The 26,833-nt window shown below is 42.5% G+C and overlaps 1 protein-coding gene across 1 annotated transcript; it reads right to left on the bottom strand.

Annotated features, from left to right (window-relative positions):
• Positions 1–4,332: 4,332 nt before the first annotated feature.
• IL17D (interleukin 17D) lies at positions 4,333–11,820 on the bottom strand. The gene is made up of 2 exons (XM_082245665.1): positions 11,530–11,820; positions 4,333–5,536 (listed from the first exon to the last, which is right to left on the bottom strand). The coding sequence occupies exons 1-2, from the start codon at positions 11,700–11,702 to the stop codon at positions 5,212–5,214; spliced, it is 498 nt and encodes a 165-aa protein (XP_082101791.1). The 5' UTR covers positions 11,703–11,820; the 3' UTR covers positions 4,333–5,211.
• Between the last annotated feature and the right edge of the window lie 15,013 nt (positions 11,821–26,833).

Below are 26,833 nucleotides of genomic sequence, written 5' to 3'. Positions count from 1 at the left end.
GGCTCTGTTACAGGAGACACATTTACACACTGAGGACTTTCACCGCATGCAAAAGTTATGGGTGGGAGAGGTGGTGGGATCATCGGCACAGGGTAGGAAGGCAGGGGTCTTGATTTTGATTCGTAAAAATCTCCCTTACGCTATCACTTCAGTGAATAAGGACGAAATGGGTTGCAGGATCTCCATTACTTTACAGACAACTCCTAAACCTCTGACTATATCAAACATATATGCTCCTAACTCTCCGGACAAAACCTATTTTGCCGACATCTGTAAATGGTTACTAGATGCGACTCTTGGACATCATATACTGGGTGGTGATTTCAACTCAGTAATTTCACGACAGTGAAAACAGACACTCCCGTAAACGCACTAATCCTACTGTTACGGTATCACATACACCTAGAACTGACAGGCATCTTCCACGTGTAACCAAATCAGCGGATATGTTGGACGTATGGCGTATCATGCATCCAACTGCTGCTGAGTACACCTTTTATTCTCATGCTCAAGATTCCCTGGCAAGAATAGATTATCTATTCTGCTCATCGACATTTCTCCCTTTCATAGGTGAATCCACAATACATGATATAGTAATTTCCGACTATGCCCCTATCTCTCTCACAGTAAATGAGACTTCGAAAGACGCTAGACCTTTCATATGGCGCTTTCCTGCATACCTAACACATAATACAGATTTCCATGCTATGCTGCAAAATGCCTGGGCGGAATTTGAAACTTCCAATAGAGAACACACAGAAACACCACACCTGTTCTGGGACACTGCTAAAGCTTTTCTCAGAGGCAGGATTATGTCTTATACAGGCACCTTTAAAAAAGCCTCACTTAAACACTATTTGCAGGCCAGTGAGAAGCTTCGTGTGGCGCAGGCTAACCTGACCACTCACTAAAATTTGTGATTCAGACCTGGCACGGTTAAACGACCCCGTTTCCCTTGATGAGATCAGGATGACAATCAAATCCCTTGCATCTCACAAGGCACCAGGCCCTGACGGCTACACGTCGGAGTTCTACAAAGCGGCTGCCGAACTTGTTCTCCCCACCTTGGTCTCGGTATACAGTGTCATGTGGGAGGAGGGATCGTATCTACCCACAGGATCCCAGGCTTATATTAAGCTTCTGGAAAAAAAGGCAAGGACCCCTCTCTTCCAAATTCTTATCGTCCCATATCGTTGCTAAATTTAGATGCAAAAATACTGTCCAAAATTATAGCTAACAGGCTTGCAAATATTATGCCCTCCCTGATTAACCCGATTCAAGCTGGCTTTGTCAGAGGCAGATCTGCAACTTCCAAAATACGCAAGGTCATTTTAGCCTTGGAACACGGCAAACACCATCCTCATGAGGACTTGGCAATTTTATCGTTAGATGTCGAGAAAGCTTTCGACAATGTCAGCTTTTCCTGGTTATTCCTTGTACTCCAGAAACTAGGGTTTAGCGGCCGCTTTGTGGAATTCCTGATGGGGATGTATGCTACCCCTACGGCTAGAATACTTACCTCGGACTTTCTTACAGCAACCTTCTATCTGCATAAAGGTACGCGACAGGGCTGTCCCCTATCCCCCCTTCTATTTAATATGGCCATTGAACCTTTTTCTAAATTCTTCTCAGAAGTCTCCTCCATTCATGGTATAAATACGGGCTCCCAGGTTCTCAAGGCGGCGATGTTCGCCAATGACATGCTTTTATTTTTGTCTAACCTTAGAGTAGATCTTCCAATTTTAAAATCAAATCTGGAACTTTTTTGTAAGTGCTCGGGTCTTACAATAAATTATGACAAGAGTGAATTGCTATCGCTCACTCCACATATCTCACAGGACGTTATAACAACATCGGGATTCTTGCAAGCTAAACATCATATCACTTATCTAGGCATACAAATTGGTAGAGACCCTTCTTCTCTTTATAGTCTTAATTTTCCAAATGTTATTGCCAAAATCTCTAGGGAATTGGAGGTCTGGATGACACTTCCCCTCTCGCTGTTCGGGAGATGCCATTTAATCAAAATGGGGAGCTTTCCTCGCCTACTTTACATTCTCCAAACACTTCCCTTGCTTCTTCGTCATAAAGACGTACAAACCTTAAACAGGGCTTTTCAAAACTTCATCTGGATTCGAAAAAAACCTTGCATTGCTATGAAAAAACTGCATCTCCCGAAGAGTGAGGGGGGGGGGGGGTAGGTTTACCTAATGTGAGATTGTATAATCTAGCTTGCCTGTTCAGATACTGCCTTGACTGGCTCACGGAATCGTCTAGATACTCCAATTTTGTTCTGGAATCCTCTCTTATCCACCCACATAACTTCTCTGGTCTTTTGCATTGTTTGTGGCGTAAATTACCTATCCCAATACAGCATAGTGTCCTGTTCAAGGACACTTTGATTGCCTGGCGGGAGGTCAGGAAATTGTTGAAACTCCCACCTCTGTCATCCAAATTCTTACAAATACATGGTAACCCCATGTTTCCACAAAGTTACACTTATAAGGCATTTGAGGTGTGGAGGTCCAAGGGTCTTCATTATGTGACTTCACTATTTGACATGGATAGCTCGAAAGCCATCCCTTTCAAAGTCCTAGCCTCTAAATTTTCTTTACCGGATGCTCACTTCTTGTGCTACAATCAGGCCATTGCCTATGCACGGTCTGCATGTCCTGATGCTCGGGTCAGATTCAAGGAATCCTTTATTGACAAACTGATTACTCAAAACCACTACTCTATATCGGCTATTTATAGCAATTTATCTCTTATCGAAAGCGACAACACGGGTTCTCAAACCCATTCTAATTGGAGAAAGGACATACCAGAGGAAGACCTTGGTGCAAAGCTCTTAACTGGCCTTCGTACAATAAGGAAGCTATTGATAAACGAAAGCTGGAGGGAGACACAATTTAAACTTATACATAGAGCATTTTACCCTTTTTTTTAGATCGAACACCCACTATACCTTAAATGCCCTCATTGTAACCAAAAGAAAAGCCGTCCCTATTTCATTGTCTTGGGATCTGTTCCCCCGATTTCGCTTTTTTGGGATGAAATTCTTTCATTCATAACCACTGTCACTGGAGAGACACTACAGAAAGACCCTCTAACTTTGATATTCAGCTATTCTCCGCCAAAACCGGACAACGGTCATAAGAAAGGAAGGCATCTCAAGCATTGGACACACATATGCCTCATGGCAGCACGTAAAGCCATCTTGAAGTCTTGGACAGTTACAAATCCTCCGACCTTGTCAATGGTCAAAAAGGACCTCACAAACCTACTCTATATGGAAAAACTCGACGCCATTCTCCAGGACACAGACACTTCTGAACGCTTCTTTGCCAGGTGGAAAGCTTACATGGAACATGTATTCACAATAGATGAAATTTCTTCTCTAACGACCCCCTTCCGTTACTCCAAATGGTATTGCAGGGCTGATCTAAGTAACACGCTAGGCAATTTCAAGTTGCCCACTATAAAAAACATGATTTGTTATGTTAGGCTCTAACTAACTACAAACATGCTTTGTTATGATAGGCTCTAACTAAATCATTAATATCAGGTTATATAACTTATTATTCTTTTTGACTTTTTCTTCAGCACTTATAGTATATTGGTATTATAGTCATCCAGAACTCAACTGTTAATGGTTTTTGGAGTTTTCTCCTCCTAGCTTCTCTTCTGAGAGGAAGCTCCAGCTTTGTCTTCATTGAAGTCTAACATTGTGCTATAATATTTTGGTACTGTCTCACTTAGATTTTCATGGTTATATAGATCTCGATATATGAGATGTTTTCATGTAAAATGTATTTTATTTTGTGTATTTGTTGCAATATTCAATAAAAATATTTAAATATAAAAATACATATCTGCATTTTAATACCTGACCTTTTTTTGCCGTATATACCTTTCCTTCTTGACCATTGGTATTCAAATCAGGGATGCAGAGATAGGAATCAAAGGCTGTAATTGGTTCAACTTTCTATGCTGATTTTCTGTGCCGGTTCACACTACCGCGGCACGACTTCGGGGGCGACCTGTGAAGTCGCATGCACCGCGACTTCCACGGACTTCATAAAATGAATGTCAATGCAAGTCGCTCCGATGTCGCCCCGAAGTAGTACAGGACCCTTTTTCTAAGTCGGAGCGACTTGAGTCACTCCTATTAGAACGGTTCCCGTAGCACTGCATGGACCGCAACATGTCAGGCTGACCAGTCGCCTGGCAAGTTGCGGTAGTGTGAATGGGCACTAAGGGGAATGCAAAGGTCAATGATCATACAAAATGTCTAGTAAAAATAACATTATAATACTTAAAATAGTGTTTAATTTTAAAAGAAAATCATTTTATAACCTTGCTAAATAAAAATGACTATAGGAATACTTCATATATAGTTTGCAGGTACATTCGATAAGATTTAGAGCACCTTCTGTTTCCTTTGCATCTTCTGCATGTCCATGTGTATAAATACATACAATCTATAGCCAATTACAGTCAGCAGCATAGAGTAATTCACCTCGGTCATCACCCTGACATACGGCTCCTGAAAAACTAGAACAGGGCAAAGTGTACTGCAAATTTGTATGAATCCAGGCCCTAAGATTTTCTTTTCAGTGATTGGTAGGAAGTCTCATTTTGTCTCCAATTTGCATGGCTATCATGCATTTCCAAGTCTCTCCTAGATTGTTGACAGTGTCAATACTCCATATCCTGGCGTTTATGGGCAATAAAAAACTGGTTCCGAGAATAACTACATTATCTGTCTCTGGTTACCCCAGAGTGAAATATAAACCCTGTTTTTTTGCTATGGGGAGCCGTTTCTCCATTTTTCTCACATCTGGTTTATGTAGCTCTACTGATTTGAGGCACAAAAAGGTTCTAGGCCAAGTCCTGATTATCCACCACAAATTAAGGAACAGCTGATGAACCATCTAATAGCATTACTATAAGGTGGGCAGCTGCTGTCTTAGTAGTCATTGGTGTAGGAACGGTTTCCTCTTCATTCACTGCAGCCCTACTAAAAGATGGTCCCTTTAAGACTGTAATGTGGTACCCAATTATATCCAGCATAAGTGTGTTGTATTTACTCCCGTAAGGGTCACCTAAAGTGAATGTTCCTCATCTCTCTACAGAAATAAGATCTGTTGGATGGAAATACTAATAGACATCTTTCCTTCTTATGTTCTGCTCGTCATGTCATCTCCAAACTCAGTTGGATGATGGTTTCTCATTTTTGTTTATGTGGACTTTGAACTTTTCTTTCTCTAGGCTTGAGTTCACACTATCTGGTTCAGTCTCCTTCTCTATTTCTGGCACACAGGTGCAGCCCACTGGAATTGTAATGTAGTCTTCAACATAGACATACCGACCACCTGTGCATGATGTTGTCCGTTGGAGTATGACCGTGGGCATGTAGACAGGTGTACTTCGGAAGTTGAAGTCCTCTTCTCCAAAGGGGCCTGTCAGACAACCTTTACACAGGCAATATGCTTCTGGGATATACTTGGGGTATCTTGTAGGGTTATATGTAATTCTAGGAGTTGAAAACAAATAGTCTTAATACTATGACACATCAAATGATGTTCCTGGTTACTACACCTATAATCAAAGTGTCAATTTATTATTCCGCTGTACTTTTTCCATTTACTCAAGAGCTGGAATTACTCACATATGTGGCCCATTTGAACCCACTGCAGGCTTCAATTTTGATTCGCTATTTACTTTTTTAGATTAGAGAGGGAAAAATATATAGCTTAGAGTAAGCTAAAGTTAATGCCTAAACTCAAAATAGAGCAATTAACCACTTGCCGACCGCTGCACGACTATCTACGTCGGCAGTCAGCCCCTCACAGGCAAAGTGACGTAGATCTACGTTGTTAGCCTGTGAGCCTCTAGGGGGTGAGCGCGCGCCGCCGGAGGCGCGCTCCCGCCCCCGCTCGTTCCCTAACATGTCCGCGCGAGTGACCGGCGGACCCGATGTCCGCCGGTCACTCGCAATCTCCCCGTGGAGAAGGAGAAAGGCAGGCGGCTAATGTAAACACATCCGCCTGTCATTCTCCCCTGTGTAATAACAGAGATCATACGTTTCTTGCTATGCAGGATCGTATTTCTCTGCTGTTACACAACAAGTCACATCCCTATACAGTAAGACGCATGCTCCTAGGGACACACTTAACCCCTCCTTCTCCAATAAAGTTAACCCCTTCCCTGCCAGTGTCATTTTTACAGTAACAGTGCATATGTATAGCACTGATTACTGTAGTAATGTCACTGGTAACCCCAAAAGTGTCAAAAATGTCAGTCAAGGGTCCAATCTGTCCGCCGCAATGTCGCAGTCCCGCAAAAAAAATCGCAGATCGCCACCATTACTCGTTAAAAAAAAAAAAAATTGACAAAAATCTTTCCCTTAGTAAACGCAATAACTTTTGCGCAAACCAATCAAAATACGCTTATTGCAATTTTTTTTTTACCAAACATATGTAACAGAAAACAAATTGGCCAAAAATGTTAAAAAAATTCGATTTTTACATTTTATTGGGGGAATTTCATATAAAAAAATGGGAAAAATATTGTTGTTTTTTTTCAAAATTGACGCTCTTTTTTGTTTATAGCGCAAAAAGTAAAAATCGCACAGGTGATCAAATACCACCAAAAGAAAGCTCTGTTTGTGGGAAAAAAAAGGACATCAATTTCATTTGGGTACAGCGTCGCACTAACCGCGCAATTGTCCGTTAAAGTCACGCAGTGCCAAATTACAAAATAGGGCCTTGTCAGGAAGGGGGTAAAATCTTTCCCGGGGTTTAAGGGGTTAAATGGCCAAAAACTGATTGGTTAGTATTTATCCGTGTTTGAATTAAAGTTGAACATCAGGCAGATATTATAAAACCCCTATTATTGCAAAAAAGTTTGAAAAATAAAAGGTAATTAAATCTGTTTATAGGCAACTAGTACCACTCTCTTGTTATTCCCTGGACGGAAGAACTGATACTCATGCTGACATGAGGACACAGCAGAGGAATGATCTCATCCATCTTCTGCTGCTCTCATTTACTAATAATAGAGTAGACCATTGCTTGACTGCTGTAGAGAAGAGCCAGGTCTCTAACCTGGCCTGCTTTCTGGTAAGGCACAGGGCTGGATCCCTTCAAGGAGAAAAGCTGCTACATGATGAATGTATTTCAGCGGTATATTTAGTCATTTACCTGGAGTTCAGCTTTAAAGAGTTGGAAGAAAAACTTTGCAGTTTTCATGGACATAATTTTAAGGAAATCTATCAGAACGAGTTATACATGGTTGGTTGGTACAAAACCAGCTGAGACAAGTACAGTTATATTGTGCTTAATCCAAACCATCAGAACTGAAATATGGCAGTTGCAATTGCTGACTTGTTTTTGAAGGTGCAAGATTCAGGGCTATCATTCTTGTTTTCACTTAACAGGTCTAAAATTCACGGACCTGAAACAAGCATGAAAGTAAAAAAATGCTCATGTTTGTGTCAAAAATGTAAACGGGTAGTGAAGAAAGGGTGAGCATGACAGCCCTGATGCTTGCACCTTCAAACTCAAGTCAGCAGTGACAGTTTTCATATTACTGTTCTGATGCAATGGTGGTGGTCTTCATAGACATCCAAGGCCTTAAAGCGGAGTTCCGGGCACAAAATCGACCTAATCGATTTTGTGCCCATCCGCTGGATCTTCTTCACCTGAAAAGGAATTGGATAGTTAGGTATATATTTTTTTTTTTACTCACCTTGTAATGGTAGATAGAAAATACTCACCTATTCTCCACTTCCTCCCTCGGTGCCGTGGCCCGCGCCGTCACTTCCTGTCTTGCGATGATTCCTTGGAGCTGAACGTAATCACTCCCAGGAATCAATGCGACGGCACCGGCCCCGCTCGTCACTTCCGGGGCGACGCCGCATTCCCTGCTAAACAGCTTCTGGGCATGCCCAGAAGCTGTGGAGGAATGCGGCGCCGCACCGGAAGTGACGAGAGGGGCCAGTGCAGGCGCATTCTGGGAGAAGAAGACACGGAAGAGGACGCAGAAGAGGATCGCGCCGGCTTCAGCTGCCCACAACAGAGATGGCAACGCTGGAGAAGAAATTTTATAAGTGACTATTTCTTCTTGTAGGTAAGTGCGAACCGGGACAGATCAGAGGCTAGCCATTGTGGAATGTACTAGCCCTGACTGTCCTGGGGGTATGTTTATTAAAAAAAACGTTTTCATGCCCGGAACTCCGCTTTAAGTGCGGCCCCTATAATGATCAAATTGCCCCACATATAATTCACTGTATACAGTCACATGAAACATTAAAGAATATGTAAACCCAACATTTCATACTCCTGATATGTGCCTGCTGAACCATGTACTTGTATGAAAAAGTACCCTGTTCTCTTTGTGTTGTTACCTTTGTGTGAAATACCTGCTCCTATCTGTCCCTCTGCTTTCCAATAAAAAGGTTTTTCTAGATTGTAAGCTCTAACGAGCAGGGCACGCTAGTTCCTCCTGGTTTTAACTGTATTGTAACTGTATTGTCTTCCCTCATATTGTAAAGCGCTGCGCATGTGTTGGTGCTATATAAATCCTGTATTATAATAATTTTTTTTAAAAAAACTGACCACACTAGGCATGAGAGCACAGCGTGGTCAGTTCCCTAGCTGTGCAGGGAACTCCCCCTGATCAGACTTGTCTTGACATGCTCCCCCCCCCCCGCACAGCCATTCACTGGGAAGATCAGTGTACTGCTGTCTCTTCTCCCCTAGCTCTCTGAGCTCCTTATGCAGCTGAGAACAGAAGGTATGTGATAACCTATAAAAAACGGAATTCATAGTCTTCTTTTCTTTTTCTTTTTTTTTTATATATATATATATGTATACACCTTTCATTTCTGTTTTAAACTGAGTAAATGAAAATTGTTGAATTTCTCAAAATATTTAAACAGGTAAATATTAGATACAGTGAAAAATACATGGGTCATAGGACTTTAGATCATTTTCTGTTTTTTGTCCAGGTAAATATTACATCTTTATTCAAACAGCGCCTACAGATAAAGGTAATGTGCTTGAATGAAAACACAAGAAATATTTCCCTTTTCAATTATTTATTTAGCAAAAGTTTCAATAGATGTAATTGTGTATTGTGGTATTGGCATCAGAGGCTGGTTAGCCCCTTCAGAAGAAATTATTATTTGTAAGCATTTTATATGTCTCTTACATTTAAAATTTTGGACCATTTCTCAATGCAAAATTCCTCCAGTTATCGGATGTTTGTGGGGTTTCTTGCATGTACTGCCCATTTTAATATACCCCTACAAAATTTTAGAGGAGAATTACATAACACTGTATTTCCTAATTCTGTATTCCTTGGTGGATTTGCTAGTGTGCTTCTGATCATTATCATATTGAAAGACCCATTTCCAGTTCAGCTTCAACTTTTGGACAGGTGGCCCCACATTCTCATCAAGCATATTTTGATAAGGCCCTTTTTACAGAAATGGTAAGATACTCTGCATTGCTAACTGTCTTAGGGGACAATACACAGTTTTTAAATAGACAACTGTTTAATTACCTATGTAACAAAACCAGATTGTATACATAGTTTAACTATATATATCCACTGAATATATATATATAAATAATGCTGTATGGTAGAGTGGCCATACGGAAGCCACTCCTCAGTAAAAGGCACATGACAGCCTGCATTGAGTGTGCCAAAAGGCCTGAAGGACTCTTAGACCATGAGAAACATAATTCTGATGAAACAAAGATTGAACACTTTGGCCTGAATGGCAAGCGTCATGTCTGGAGGAAACCAGGCATCGCTCATCACCTGGCCAATACCATCCCTACAGTGAAGCATGGTGGTGGCAGTATCATGCTGTAGGGGTGTTTTTTAGCAGCAGGAACTGGGAGACTAGTCAGGATCGAGGGAAAGATGAATACAGCAATTTACACAGACATCCTTGATGAAAACCTTCTCCAGAGCACTCTGGACCTCCAATTTGGTTCATCTTCCAACAAGACAATGACCCTAAGCACACAGGCAAGATAATAAAGGAGTGACAACTCTGTGAATGTACTTGAGTTGCCCAGCTAGAGCCCAGACTTGGACCTGATTAAACATCTCTGGGGAGATTTGAAAATGGCTGTGCACCGGCACTCCCCATCCAACCTGATGGAGCTTAAGAGGTCCTGCAAAGAAGAACGGGATAAACTGCCTAAAAACGAGGTGTGCCATGCTTGTAGCATCATACTCAAAAAGACTTGAGACTGTAATTGGTGCCAAAGGTGCTTCAACAAAGTATTGAGCAGAGGTTGTGATTACTTATCTACATGGGATTGTTTTTATTTTTTAATAAATTTGCAAAGATTTCAAACAAACTTCTTTCACGTTGTGATTATGGGTTATTGTTTGTAGAATTTTGAGGAAAAAAATTAATTTAATCCTTTTCGGAATAAGGCTGTAACAACAAAATGTGTAAAAAGTGAAGCGCTGTATATACTTTCTGGATGCCGTATGTCAATAGCAAAGATAACATGAGACCACTAGACCTCTGAGGTTTAAATAAGACAGGTTTCACCTGCATACTCTCTAAGGCCCCTTTCACACAGGCGCTGACACCCGCTGCCCCATAGGGATGCATGGAGCATCCGATCATGTCCGCCTGAAAAACTGATAGGCGGATCGGATTGGATCACCCGTGTGAAAGGGGCTTTAGGAGGTTCTAATAATTTGCACCTAACCTGGAACACCCAAGTTTAATGTTTAATTTGAAGTGGTGATAATTGTAGGGATGTACTTGCTTTTTCCATATGAGAAATCACATTTTTTTTTCTTTTAGATCCTGAAAATGGATACACCACTATCATCAATATTATATGTCACTTGTTCAAGTATGTCATCTTTATCTGTAGGCACTGTTTTAATCAACATGTAATGTTTGCCTGTGAAAACGTGTTGATAAAAATGTTTGCATGGGGTGCACTTACTTTTTCAAATTACTGTATAATGTTAAAAAAGTCAGAGACTGTATGTATACATATCATAGTGGATGTCAGAGACTGCTAATGGTTGAAGATAGGAGACTTGCTACAGGGGATTTTGGAATATCATTGTTACAGTTCCTTTTTGAATCTCACATTGTGCTCCCTACAGCCACCAAATCTTATATACATTAAAAAAAAGTAAAGAGCAGCACCGAAAAAGTAAACCAAACCATGTAACTAGCAAAATGAGTCTATTTTTTCCTTTACGGAGTACTAGAGAGAGCACCTAGATGGGAAAACCATTGGCACTGGGGCTTGGGCCCCCATAATAAACACTGTAGGCCCACATGTAACCCTTGGGCCACAAGTTGGGCACCAGGGACTTAGAATGTGGCACCATATAAATAGATTAGGCTCAGCTGGTTTTGCATAACCAATTATGGTAAGTATGCCCACCCCCTCCCCCAGAGAATGGCTCATGCAGATCACTATGGAATGCAAACACTAGTGACTAATGCTATAAACATTTTTGTTCATTCACCTATATGCCCATGGAGAAATGCTGTTTATATTGACTGGCAGCTGCTGCTTGCCTTCCGCCTGGGGCCTCCCATGGATCCCAGCTGGGCAGGTAATATTCTCCTTCTCCAATGGCTGCAGTTGCAGTGTGTGGTGGTAGGCACTGAGCATGCCTGCTGCTAGATGCCCATACATCTGCTCCAACACCTCCTCTTGGCGTTCAGCACAGCCTTTGGGTTTTGGCTGTGCTCGTTTGATTGGTTTTGAACCATCTGAGCTGACAATCAACAGACCAAAAACTAGCACCAAAGGCAACACCTGCAAAAGACATTTATGCACAAAGAAAATTATTAAGTATTTTTTAAAAGATGTGTCAACAAGTAAAACATTTAACATCTCGTTGTTTTTGAACCAGGCTTCCTTTTATCTACAATATAAGAGTGCCTGTAAGCTTAACATTCAGCTATAGATCAGATTGTAGTGGATGTAGCAATCCCTGGCCAAGTCTAATGCCCCATACACACGTGCAGATTATCTGCAGACTTTTGTCTGCAGACTTACCAAAACCATATAATATGAGGTCAAATCTAAACACTTTCAATTTGTATGCAATCCGGCAGGCCCTTGCACTACATAGAAAAGGTAAGTCTGCAGACAAAAGTCTGCAGATAATCTGCACGTGTGTATGGGGCATTACAGAAATGGGTGGAAGGCAGACATGGGAGTAAGTCACACATGTGCAAGTCACAAGCAAGTCTCAAGTCTTAACCGTCAGGTCTCAAGCAAGTCCCAAGTTACTGTGGCGAAAAGCAAGCAAGTCAAGTCGAGTCCCTGCTAGAAGTCAACTCATTTATTTTGGTCAAGTCACAAATGAAGTCAAAATACTGATCTACCCCAATTTTCACCTTTAAATCAGTTAAAAGTCAGTGGTCAGGAAAGGTTTTGTTTTATTTTCAACATTAACAAAACTGCTTAGTGCTTTTTTCCGTGGCATATTAACCGGTTGCCGACCGCCGCAAGTACATATACTGCGGCGGTCAGGCCCGGCCAAGCAAAGTGACGTACCGGTACGTCACTAGCCTGGGAGCCATTAGCGGGCGCACGCGGCGCCGGAGGCGCGCTCCCGCCTCGGCTCGTTCACGGACACCTCCGTGCGTGTGACCGGCGGACCCGATGTCCGCCAGTCACTCGTGATCGTCAGCTGTAAAGGGAGAAAGGCATCTATATGTCATATTTGGTCATTCTTCCATGTGTAAAAGCACTGATCTAACGGTCCTGCTATGTAGGACCATTGATCTGTGCTGTTACACACACAGCCACATCCAATCACAGTAGTCACTGCATCTCTAATAAAGTAATAAAACCCCTTCCCTGCCAGTGTCATTTTTACAGTAACAGTGCATATGTATAGCACTGATTACTGTAGTAATGTCACTGGTACCCCCAAAAGTGTAAAAAATGTCAGTCAAGGGTCCGATCTGTCCGCCGCAATGTCGCAGTCCCGCAAAAATAATAGCAGATCGCCGCCATTACTCGTTAAACAAAAAAACAACAAAAATAACAAAAATCTTTCCCTTAGTAAACGCAATAACTTTTTGCGCAAACCAATCAAAATACGCTTATTGTGATTTTTTTTTTCCAAACATAGGTAGCAGAAAACAAATTGGCCAAAAATGTAAAAAAAAATTTGATTTTTACATTTTTTTGGGGAATTTCATATAAAAAAAATGTGAAAAAATATTGTTAGTTTTGCAAAATTGTCGCTATTTTTTTGTTTATAGCACATGATCAAAAAATCGCACAGGTGATCAAATACCACCAAAAGAAAGCTCTGTTTGTGGGAAAAAAAGGACGTTAAAATCGTTTAGGTACAGCGTTGCACGACCGCGCAATTGTCCATTAAAGTCACGCAGTGCCGAATCGCAAAATACCCCCTGGTCAGAAAGGGGGTAAAATCTTCCGGGGCTTAAGTGGTAAAGAAACATTTTGAATGCCCAAACAGCTCAAAATCCTTCGTCCAGTCATGTCTTAAGTCAAGTCATGTGACTTGAGTCCCCTACCTCTGGTGGAAGGGTTTCAATGATCCAAGTTGTTTGGGGAAAAGCAGGAACAATAATTTGCAAGCCACATATTACACACATCTTACTCTAAATGACTGCATCCTCCATGATGGCCTTTCCGTATCTGAACAAATATGCTGCAAAGATGGGAACAGTACATACATAGAAAAGTGACGACAGAAAAAGACTGACTAGTCCACCGAGTCTGCCCATTTTTTTTTTTCCGTTAACTTTTTTGTCTGAGTATAGATCTATGTTTATCCCAAGCATGTTTGAAGCCATTTGCTGTTGACTCACTACCTCTGCTGGTAGTTTATCCCAAGCATCAACAACCCTTTCAGTAAAATAATACTTTCTAAGATTCGTTTTGAACTTTCCTCCAGTTAGTTTGAGGTCATGTCCTTGTTTTCATGATTTTGGTTTCATATTGAAAGAAACCGCCCTCCTGAACCTTATTCGTCCCCTCTAAAGGTCTCAATCATGTCTCCCCTTTCCCTTCTTTCCTCCAGAGTGTACGTACGTTCCGGAAGTCTCTCAATATGTTTTATCCCCCAGACCTTTCTCCATTTTTATTACCCATCTCTGGACTTGTTCTATCTTATTGTCTTTCTGTAAGTGAGGTCTCCAGGACAAATTATTCTAAATGAGGGCTACCTAAAGATCTATATAGGAATCAGGACCTCCTTTCTCCTGCTGGTGATGCATCCTAGGATTATATTCACTTTCACCATTGCCTTGTCACACAGTTTGCTCATTTTGCAATCATCTGAAATAAGTACCCCCAAATATTTTTCCTCTTTAGTGCTGGTTAACACTGTGCCCCCAATGTTGTGTTCTCTTAGACTCTAAGGGCTCTTTCAGACGGCATTTGTGTCATCCGCTCCGTATGTCCGCCTATCATCCCATCCGTTTGCGGATGATATACGGACATAATGTATGTCTATGGGATTGCGGATGTCAGCGGGTGACACCGCTGACATCCGATTTTCCTTCCTTTCCGTTTTTTGAATGGAGGAAAAATAGGGTTCTGTTCCGTTCCAAAAAACGGAACAGAACTGAAAGGAGGAAAATCGGATGTCAGCGCATGGTATTCCGCTGACATCCGCAATGCCATAGACTTACATTATGTCCGCAAATCATCCGCAAAAAAATAGGATGATTTGCGGACACACGGAGCGGCCGTGTGAAAGAGCCCTTAGAGCATTATTTTTCCCTAGGTGCATTTTTTCTACATTTAGAAACTTACATTGAACTGCAGTCTCCTACATGGGCAGATTATCTAAAACAAGCTTTCTTTGTAGAATATTAGTATTCACATAAACATACACATACTTGCACACAATGCCTGGTTGTTAAAGCGGAGTTCCGGCCACAAAATCGACATAGTCGATTTTGGGCCACCGCTTGCTTTTGGTCACCTGCAAAAGAAATGGATAGTTACGATTTTTTTTTGTTTACTTACCTTGTTATTGAAGAAAAATATACTCACCTTTCTTCCACTTCCTCCCTCTGCGGCCACGGCCTGCGCCGTCACTTTCTCTTTGCATTGATTCCTGGGAGCTGAACGTCATCACTCCCAGGAATCAATGCGCCTGCACCGGCCCCGCTCGTCACTTCCGGTGCGGGCGCCTCATTCCCTTCTAAACAGCTTCTGGGCATGCCCAGAAGCTGTGGAGGGATGACGCGCCCGCACCGGAAGTGACAAGCGGGGCCGGTGCAGGCGCATTCTGGGAGAAGAGGACGCAGAAGAGGACGCCCTGGCTTCAGCTGCCCACATCTGAGATGGCAGCGCTGGAAGAGAAATTTTCAAGGTAAGTATTTCTTTTTGCAGGTAAGTGCGACCCGGGACAGTACAGAGGCTATCCATTGTGGAATGTACTAGCCCTGACTGTCTCGGGGGTATTTTTATTGAAAAAACTTTTTCCTGGCCGGAACTCTGCTTTCATTTGCAAATGCTTATATTCTTAGCAGATTATGTGTACATCGGATGAACCTCCCCTATAGAGCTTCAAGAGGTCCTCGCTCATCTCTGCCTTGACAGCAGTGAATCTCAGGGATTTTATTTAAACAATCATATCGAGTGTCATGTTTTAAAGTGGAACTTCAGGTATAGTTTGAGTTCTGCTTTATTTATAGTTTGTATTTATATATCTCCATTGATCTATATGTAATATTTGCTCAATACATGTGCAGGTTTATCTGCTCCCTGCTCTGCAGCAATACACAATGGTCATGCTTTGGGGCTTGTTCAGACGTGCGGCTAAGGGGCAGTAAAAGATGGTTGACTCCCAGTTTGACACCCATGTAAACAAAACACGCAGTCGCTCAGGGCTGTACATATGCCATGGATGCATTGCTTAGTGTCCATGGCAAAAATGAACCCCCCTGTTGCATCCCATGGGCAGTGACGCCACTAAACACAACCCAGTAAAGTTAATGAGGCCATGTCCCAGCCACCCTGTAGCTATGTACAATGCTTATGGTTGCAGCGTGGTGGTTCGGCCTTTTTAGTGTTAAAACTCATTCCCTGCAAGCAATCCACTGCAGATCACTTTTCAAAGGGGGTAAAATATTTTATACCATAAACTAAGAGAAACAGTTTTACTAAGTGTTTGATTTTTTCCTTTAGGTTCCTTTCACACGGGCGATCCGATCAGATCCACCTGTCAGTTTTCCAGGTGGACCTGATCGGATGCTTCATGCATCCCTATGGGGCAGCGGAGACAACTCCGCTGACACCCGCTGCCATCTGATCCGATCCTGTCTGTGAAATCCGGACGGATGGAAACCCTTTTTTCCATCCGTCCAGCGAATGGAATCGGATGAGAAAGGACAGGCGATCTGTTCTCATCCTATTCCCCATAGAGGACAGCAGGGATTTGACAGCTCCGTCTCTGCACACAGAGCCGAGACGGAGCTGTCATCCGCCTGCTCAGGGGGGATCGGTGGATCGATCCCCTGCTGAGCAGAACGGACTCGTTGGACGCTGACCTTGTGAAAGGACCCTTATTACTACATTTAGAAAAAAAAAAGCGTTATTAAATGCCACAAAAAAAAAAAAAAAAATTGTGGTCTAAAGAAATTATATAAATTACTTTGGGTACAGTGTTGCATGTCTGAGGAATTGTCAGTCAAATTATCACAGTGCTGAAAACTGAAAAATGACCTGGACAGGAATGGGGGTTTAACATGCCAACTTTCAAGTCGTTAATATGTGCTGTGTGGTCTGTATTTAGGAACGTCTGTGTGTCCCAAGTATGTGTATTTAATTATACACTCACCGGCCACTTTATTAGGTACACCTTGCTGGTACTGGGTTGGACCCCCTTTTGTCTTCAGAACTGCCTTAATTCTTCGTGGCATAGATTCAACAACATTTTAGAAACATTCCTCAGAGATTTTGGTCCAGATAGCTTTACACAGTTGCTGCAGGTTTTTATGGCTCCACATCCATGATGCTTATCTCCCATTCCACCCCATCCCAAAGGTGCTCTATTGGATGAGATGTGGTGACTGTGGAGGCCATTGGAGTACAGTGACCTCATTGTCATGTTCAGGAAACCAGTGGTGAGATGATTTGAGCTTTGTGACATGGTGCATTATCCTGCTGGAAGAAGCCATCAGAAGGTGGGTACACTGTAGTCAAGGGATGGACATGGTCAGCAACAATACTCCGGTATTGAACAATGGTCAATTGGTGCTGATACAAGGCAGGAGGGATCCATGCTTTCATGTTGTTTTCATCAAATTCTGACCCTGCCATCTGAATGTTGAAGCTGAAAGCGAGACTCAGCAGACAAGGTAACCTTTTTCCAATCTTCTATTGTCCAAGATTGGTGAGCCTGTGTGAATTTTAGCCTCAGTTTCCTGTTCTTAGCTGACAGGAGTGACACCCAGTGTGGTCTTCTGCTGCTGTAGCCCATCTGCTTCAAGGTTTTATGTGTTTTGCATTCAGAGATAGTATTCTGCATACCTTGGTTGTAACGAGTGGTTATTTGAGTTACTGTTGCCTTTCTATCATCTCAAACCTGCCCACTCTCTTTTGACCTCTGACATCAACTAGGCATTTTCGTCCACACCACTGCCACTAACTGGATATTTTTTTCAGACCATTCTCTGTAAATCCTAGGGATGATTGTGCATGAAAATCCCAGTGGATCAGCAGTTTTTGAAATACACCAGCCCGTCTGGCACCAACAACCATGCCACGTTCAGTCACTTAAATTCCCTTTCTTGCCCATTCTTATGCTCGGTTTGAACTTCGGCAAGTCATCTTCACCATGTCTTGATGCCTAAATGCATTGAGTTGCTGCAATGTGATTGGCTGATTAGCAATTTGTGTTACCAAGCAATTGACCAGGTGTACCTAATAAAGTGGCCGGTGAGTCTATGTGTCTATATATGCTTGTGTATGGGGTGGGGTCTTTTACATGGCTCGTTTTTTATCGCATTTTTTGTATTTATTTTTTTATTTATGTTTTTTGCTATTTTTTGTAATTGAAGCTTACTGCGGTCACAAAGGTGACTGTATGTGACAGCATAAAGATGGAAAGGTGCTCTTTATGGAAATCCTAACTGCTCCCGAAGTAGATGCTGGTTAAAGCGGAGCTCCACCCAAAAGGCGAAGCTCTGCTTTTTTGCTTCCTCCCCGCCTCTGCTGCCATATTTGGCACCTTTTGGGAGGGGGGGGGGGGGGGCTGTTTTTGACAGGTAACTTAAATAAATCTAAAACTTAATAAGCACATGCCTGGAAACAGCCCACACTGAGCTTCTTGGAGGTAAAACCGAAAATAATGGGCAATATGATGCAAGAGAAGAGTCTGAATGATACCCAAAAAAACTTCAAAATATGGTCACCTCAGGTAGACCCCCATCAACTGCCTACACTGGATCCTTCAACTGCTGCATATAGAAATATTTCAGCTTTTAACTGAATATGCATCCTCCCTGCAAACCACTAACCCCACAAAACTCCACCTCTCTCTTCCATCTTAGCGTATAACTAAAGGCAAACATTTTTTTTAACCACTTGCCGACTGCCGCACGACAATATAGTCAGCCCCTCCTGGGCAAAATGACGTACCGGTATTTCACTCCCCCACAAGCCAATAGGGGGAGAGCGTGCGCCGCCGGAGGCGCGCTCCCGCCCCCACTCGTTCACTGGGATCCGCGCGTGAGTGTCCGCCGGCCACTCGCAATCTCCCGCTGGAGAGGGAGAAAGGCAGGCGGCTAATGTAAACAAAGCCGCCTGTCATTCTCCCTGGTGTAACAGCAGAGATCATACGATCCTGCTATGTAGGATCGTATGTCTCTTTGGTTACATCAAAAGCCACACCCCTTTACAGTTAGAATCACGCCCCTAGGGATACACTTAACCCCTTGATCACTAATAAAGTTAACCCCTTCCCTGCCAGTGTCATTTTTACAGTAACAGTGCATATGTATAGCACTGATTACTGTAGTAATGTCACTGGTACCCCCAAAAGTGTCAAAAATGTTAGTCAGGGGTCTGATCTGTCCGCCGCAATCCCGCAAAAAAAATTGCAGATCGCCGCCGTTACTCGTTAAAAAAAAAAACATTAAAAATGACATAAATCTTTCCCTTAGTTAGTAAACGCAATAACTTTTGCGCAAACCAATCAAAATACGCTTATTGCGGGTTTTTTTTACCAAAAATATGTAGCAGAAAACAAATTGGCCTAAAATGTTAAAAAATTTTGATTTTTACATTTTTTTTTGGGGGGGGAGGGGGATTTCATATTAAAAAAATGTGAAAAATATTGTTATTTTTTCAAAATTGACACTTTTTTTTGTTTCTAGCGCAAAAAATAAAAAATCGCACAGGTGATCAAATACCACCAAAAGAAAGCTCAGTTTGTGGGAAAAAAAGGACGTCAATTTTATTTGGGTACAGCGCCGCACGACCGCGCAATTGTCCGTTTAAATCACGCAGTGCCGAATCGCAAAATAGCCCCTGGTCTTTGAGCAGCCAAATCCTCCGGGGCTTAAGTGGTTAAAGTTTTGGTTGAAGTGGGGAGAGATTAGAACCCCTGTCAGTTTTTATAGCTGCCGGTGCCCGTTACAGAGATCCACCCTCTCTATTTGTCCTGTTTCCTATTATCATTGAAGGTAAAAGAAAATCCCAAATTTTGGGATGTCCCCAGAAAAGTAGTAGATGGGAAATTTTCCAATGGGGATGCTAGTTCTGGTTACATAGTTAGTCTGGTTGAAAAAAGTCCATCTAGTTCAACCAATAAAAAAGGAAAAAAACCTGGGGGTCCTCCATAGAATTCCTTTATTTGCAGGTTTTTTTTACTCCATGTTTACTTTCTGTTTTGGCTACAGGACAGGAAGTGAAGGTAAATCTCCCTAATGGGAGGGCAAAAATAAACCTTACATAGGTTATAACCCTTCCTTACTGTATCCAAAACAAATATATAATTTCACTTTAAGCTCATAGAAATACCATATCCCCACTGAAATAACATACCTACCTCACAACACTCTCAACCAGCCCACCTTCCCCACTCTAATGAGAGGTGGGCTCCCATTACATCACACTAACCTCTCTCGACTATGACACGCACAAGGTGACATACTGGGAGTAGACATGTGTGACGAAAAAATTTAGTTTAGATTTGTTAATCTAGTTATTTCGTATTCAGGATTCGTATTTGGAATTTGTTTTATGTCTTTTTCAAATTTTTTTCAAATGTAACGATTTTTTTCAAAACGTTCAAATCGATAAATTTTGAATCGGTCAAATTGAAAACGTTTTTTTTTTTTTTGATTCGAATGTGGCAAAGTGAACAAGCAAAAGAAAAATGTTCAACAAATGATTACAATGACTCTTTAAATCATCTTTGGTTAATAAAAACAACATTATTCTGAAATAGTACTCTAAGGCCCCTTTCACACGGGCGATCCGATCAGATCCGCCTGTCAGTTTTTTAGGCGGATCTGATCGGATCCTCCATGCATCCCTATGGGGCAGCGGATGTCAGTGGTGACATGTCCTCTGACACCCGCTGCCATCCGCATCCGATCCTATCCGTGAAATTCGGACGGATGGAAACCCTATTTTCCATCCGTCCAGGGGATCGGATGGGATCGGATGAGAGCAGACAGGCGGTCCGCCCTTATCCGATTCCTCCATAGAGAGCAGCCGGGCTCTGACACCTCCCTCTCCGCACACAGAGCAGGGGGGGAGCTGTCACCTGCCTGCTCAGCCGGGATCGGCAGATCGATCCCCGCTGAGCAGAGAACAGTCCGCACCGCACAGTGGACCGTGTGAAAGGACCCTAATAACACACACAGTCATTGATTTCAGAAGTATGTTTATCATTCAAATTCGACTGGAATTCAATATAAAATCAGTTTTGAATTTTAATTTGAATTTCCGAAGTTCTGATAAATTTTGTTTCGTTATTCGGAGCATTCGGTAGACTTCCTTTGAATATGTTTCCGAATCTCAGAAAAACTGAAAATTTGTCAGAATATTTATTCGGAACGCACATGTCTAACTGGCAGCATGGCCTCTATGTTATATCCCTTAAGACTGAAAGCTGATATACAGATCCTAATACCCCCCTTCTTTCCTATCTATAAAACTGCATCCCTGACTTCAGATGGTCCTGATATTTATTGAATCTCACAATTTCTATTGAAAAAAGAGGGAAGAAAAGTTGGTAAAGGCGCTACCTATTTGAGAGGAGATTGAGATGGGATGATGATCTATAGTGCAAGAATTTTTAACCAAATATCTCCATCATAATAAAAATCCTAAATCCAGTTTTTCAAACATACAATGGGCCTTGGTATATGCCCAATCAGCATTCATTTGGCACATGTACTTTAATTACTATCAGCAAACTATTTATTTATTTATGTATTGTATGTTTGAAAAACTGGATTTAGAGCCCATTCACATTAGCGTGACTTGTCAGGCAACTTGTCAGCCTGACAAGTCGCGGTATGTCGCGGTCCATTGAGTAGTACAGGACCCATTCTAATAGGAGCGACACAAGTCGCTCCGACTTAGAAAAAGGGTCCTGTACTACTTTGGGGCGACCTCGGAGCGACTTGCATAGACTTCCACTTCACAGGTCGCCCCCCGAAGTCGTGTCGCCTCAATGTGAATGGGCTCTTAGGATTTTTATTATGATGGAGATATTTGGTTAACCGGTTGCCGACTGCGCACAGTATATTTACTGCGGCAGTCAGCCCCGGCCAGGCAGAGTGACGTAGATCTACGTCACTCGCCTGTCACTGGATTTGAGCCAATAGCGGGCGAGCGCGCGCCCGCTGAGGCGCGCGCCCGCTGAGGCGCGCGCCCGCCTCAGCTCGTTCAGGGAGGAGTGCGGGCGTGTGACCGGCGGACCCGATGTCCGCCGGTCACTCGCCGATCGTCGGTACAGCGGGAGAAAGGCAGAGCGGCTTATGTAAACAAGCCGCCTGTCATTCTCCCCTGTGTAAAAATGGAGATCAGACGGTTCTTCTACTGTTGATCTCTGTTTTTACACTAGTAGCCATGTCCCACTACAGTTAGAATCACGCCCCTAGGACACACTTAACCCCTCCCTGTCCAACACAGTTAACCCCTTCACTGCCAGTGTCATTTTTACAGTAACAGTGCATATGTTTAGCACTGATTACTGCAGTAATGTCACTGGTACCCCCAAAAGTGTCAAAAATGTCAGTCAAGGGTCCGATCTGTCCGCCGCAATGTCGCAGTACCGCAAAAAAATCGCAGATCGCCGCCATTACTCGTTAAAAAAAAAAACACCAAAAATGACAAAAATCTTTCCCTTTGTTAGTAAACGCGATAACTTTTGCGCAAACCAATCAAAATACGCTTTTTGCGTTTTTTTTTTTTTTTTTTACCAAACATATGTAGCATAAAACAATTTGGCCGAAAATGTTAAAAAATTTGATTTTTACATTTTTTTGGGGGGAATTTCATATAAAAAAAGTGAAAAATATTGTTATTTTTGCAAAAATTACGCTATTGTTTTGTTTATAGCGCATGATCAAAAAATCACACAGGTGATCAAATACCACCAAAAGAAAGCTCTGTTTGTGGGGAAAAAAAGGACGTGAAATTCGTTTAGGTACAGCGTCGCACGACCGCGCCATTGTCCGTTAAAGTCACGCAGTAAAAAATCGCAAAAAACCCCCTGGTCAGGAAGGGGGTAAAATCTTCCGGGGCTTAAGTGGTTAAAAATTCTTGCACTATAGATCATCATCCTATCTCAATCTCCTCTACCAGCTTTTCTTCCCTCTTTTTTTCATTTTGTGTACCCTTGTTTTTACAAGGGTAGGTTGGTGGCAGCTTACACCTGTATATTATACTCCTATATACCCTAGCGGTGTTTTTTATCACAATTGCTATTGTTGACCTTGCTGTGTGAAAGTTTGCATCATCCCAGCTTCCCTTACGTCTCATGTATATGAACATTTTTCAGGCATTTTATATGCCTAGTGTGTACAGCCAGCCATACAAGTAAATGGCTACCTGTGGTTATAGTTGTGTAAACGCCGCTGCTTCCGTGCATCACGTATGTGTACATATGTGACTATGGCCACGTATATCAGGAAGCACTGTGAATTTTATGCTAGGCATATAAAATGTTTGCAAATGTCCTAATTCCTAAAACTCAAAAATATATTTTAAGAGATAAAGGTATAAAGTAGTATTTTATTTACTACCATGCCTTACGATAAATGTACTTTAGCAAACTTAAAAAAAAAATGAAGTTGGTAAAGTTCGCATCTACTTTTGCACCCTGCATTAGAAATAGTCTCCGAACATTCTTTCACATCCACTTCTCTCTATACAGAGCAGCATTTCACAGGAAAAGTCCAGCCTCCCCCTCCATGCACTCACACACATCCATCCCCTCCTGTGGTCCTTCCCCATCCTCACCTTGTTCTCTGGCTGCATCCTGAAGGTGTGAAGAAGTGACTGGTAATGGAGAGAGCAGAGCTGAAACCAAGCTGGCTGGAGGAAATGAGCTGGAATGAGGACAGGGGGAACCTCACACAGCACAGATCATGGATTGCATAAGAGAGCAGCAATGTCTTCTATCACACAGCGGCTGGATAATTAGAGCAGAAGGAAGGAACCATCACCGACCCAGGTGGGAATAGTCCGGAGACGTGGACTGCTCTTGGTAGAAGCTGGATAATGAAATGACCTGGGAACTGGCAGCAGATGGAGACAACAATCCACCCACTCCCAGTCCCCTCGGTCTCATTCTCTCTCCCTAGGTTGGGGTTGGACCGATGCCCTGGACACCAGGAGCTTTCACACAAACACTCTTGCTGGGAGGCTCACAGGGGTTGTGTGTTTAGGGCTTCTAACAGCTGGAGAGGCCATTCACAGCCAACATGACGGCTAACGTCTTACATAACATTCCTTTCAAAAATGCTACATAGCACGGCTCAGCTACTAGCACTCACTTTAGAAGGCTTATTTAATAAACGGTACAAAGTCACGGCTGCCAGTCAGAACTTTAGGGAAGGCCACACCACATCACACTTCGGTCCATATGCACTTTTTGATTTTTGTTTTCAATGATTTTTATTGAAAAGTTTTCAAAATACAAATAGGAAACAGTGAAAAATAATAGCCAACAGTGGTACAACAGCATCAGTAATCAGTAGGTACGGCCTAAAGCCTCGTACACAGGCGTCGAAAATCGGCAGGGGATTTTTGTCCGATGACCGATCTGCCGATTTTCGGCTTGTTAGTATGATGCTTCCGACAACCGACTTCCGACTTTTCGGCCGAAAAAAATCTGGTGTGCAGACTATAAAATGTTTGTCCGCTGTCAAAACACGTCCGATTTTTCGTGCAGTCAGTACAGATTTCAACAGGGAAGAATCTAATGAGAAAGACTGGGCATGCTCAGTGAAGAAAGAACACAAAGAAAGCAAACCAGCACATGACATCACTTCTGAAGTAGAATTTTGTTGGGCGAGAAAATTTGTGTGCAGTCTAGGCACATTCCAACCAACAAAATACCACTCTGGACAAAAAACGGACGATCGGTCGGCCGATAATCGTTACGTGTGTACTAGGCTTTAGAACAGCCAACACAGGAATACACTAAGGCCCATATAGCAGGTGATAAAAAAGAATAAATCGTTAAATGTTAGGTGCCAAGAGCGGCCATTCAAATGGATATTCAGGTGTTGTCAACCGAGATATTTGGCAACTGTTGATACCAGCCCCAGGGTGAGCTGCGGAGGTAAGACTTCTGGAGACACGCACTAGGATAAGAGCTACTAGGTATGCAGCATTATAGTACCACTGTAAAACCCTTATGGAAGCGTTTGTTCACTTTTTGATTTTTAAGCTTATTTTTTACTTCTTCTTTACTTTTACCAAACTCACACTGTGGTATATACAGCTGCCTTATAGCATGTCCAATCACCACACACAAAAAATTCAACCTGTCCTGTTTTTTCCAGCAAGTCCCCAGTTCGCACGTCGGAGAGAACTGGAACCACCGAAACGGTTATTTGGTCTGCCTTTCCATTGGGATTGCATTGAGCAATGTATCTCAACTCAGGTAGTGTCAATGAGACCTTATACTGCCATGGCTGCCAATGCCAAGGCTTATTTAATAAACAGTACAAAGTCACGGCTGCCAGTCAGAACTTTAGGGAAGGCCACACCACATCACACTTCGGTCCATATGCACTTTTTGATTTTTAAGTTTATTTTTTACTTCTTCTTTACTTTTACCAAACTCACACTGCGGTATATACAGCTGCCTTATAGCATGTCCAAACACCACACACAAAAAATTCAACCTGTCCTGTTTTTTCCAGCAAGCCCCCAGTCCGCACGTCGGAGAGAACTGGAACCATCGAAACGGTTATTTGGTCTGACTTTGCGTTGGGATTGCATTGAGCAATGTATGCCGACTCAGGTAGTGTCAATGAGACCTTATACTGCCATGGCTGCAGTAAAATATTAAAGAGTAACTGGTGTTCTGTGATTGGACAAGGGGAGATTGGACATGACCTATAAGAACATCACAATCACAGAACATTTCATATTTTCCTGAATGAAGAAGCTGCAGAGGGAGCTGCTGGTTGGGATTGTTGTGCTCCAGCCCCGACTGTCACTTTCAGCATTAGAAGTTCAACGCTGTCAGGGGGTTGATAAATCTAATGCCCCGTACACACGCAACGATTATCGGCCGACCGATCGTCCGTCTTTTGTTCAGAGTTGTGTTTTATTGGTTGGAATGTGCCAAGACTGCACACGATTTTTCTCGCCCAACAAAATTCTACTTCAGAAGTGATGTCATGTTCTGGTTTGCTTTCTTTGTGTTCTTTCTTCTCTGAGCATGCCCAGTCTTGCTCATCAGATTTTTCCCTGTCGAAATCTGTACCGACTGCACGAAAATCGGCCGTTATGTTGACGGCCAACAAAAATTATATAGTCTGCACACCAGATTTTTTTCGGCCGAAAAGTCGGAGTTGGTTGTCGGAAGCATCATACTAACAAGCCGAAAATCGGCAGATCGGTCGTCGGACGAAAATTCCCTGCAAATTTTCGATGCGTGTGTGCGGGGCTTAAGGCTGGCCATACATTCTACAATCTTCTTGTACAATTTTGCTTTAGATTTACCAAAACCTATATAATATGAGGTCAAACATAAATACTTTCAATTTGTATACAATCAGGCAGGCCCTTGCACTACATAGTTGAAGGTAAATCTAAAGGAAATTGAATAAGAAAATTGTGCAATGTATGGCCAGCTTTACAATTTTCAGGAATGAAGCAGCAGCCACCAGTGGGGGCGCACATGCATATAGAGGTATGTTATTGGTACCTAGCTAATGCCTTGATATTGTTTTTGTCCAGGGTTCAGCTTTAATGCACCAAAATGTCTTTCAAATAGAAATCCTATTCATTCCTTTGTGGCTAGTCCTTATAATTGGAATGGAGCTTTGTATTCAGGGCCAGAACAATGGGTGGGCAGGAGGGGCGGCTTCCCTGGGCACTGTGGTATCATGTGAGGGGGGCACCGCAAGGATATTGGGGAGGAGGGGATTTGTGTTGAGAAGGAGAAATTGGGGGGCAGCGGGGGGTAAGAATTGTTCTAAGAAGGCTCATTTGGGGAGGTGCGCTAGGAGTGATGATTTGGTAGGATTTGTGTTGGGAAAGAGGGGTTTGAGAAGAGGATTTGTGCTGGGGGGGGGGGGTTGTGCTATAAAAGGAATATGGGAGGGGGGAAATATTTTTTT

The sequence above is a fragment of the Pelophylax lessonae genome (genome assembly GCF_965119305.1).
Source record: "Pelophylax lessonae genome assembly, chromosome: 2".
Classification (NCBI taxonomy): Eukaryota; Metazoa; Chordata; class Amphibia; order Anura; family Ranidae; genus Pelophylax; species Pelophylax lessonae.
The sequence above is the reverse complement of the archived record's forward strand: the minus strand, read 5'-3'. Positions and strand labels throughout refer to the sequence as shown.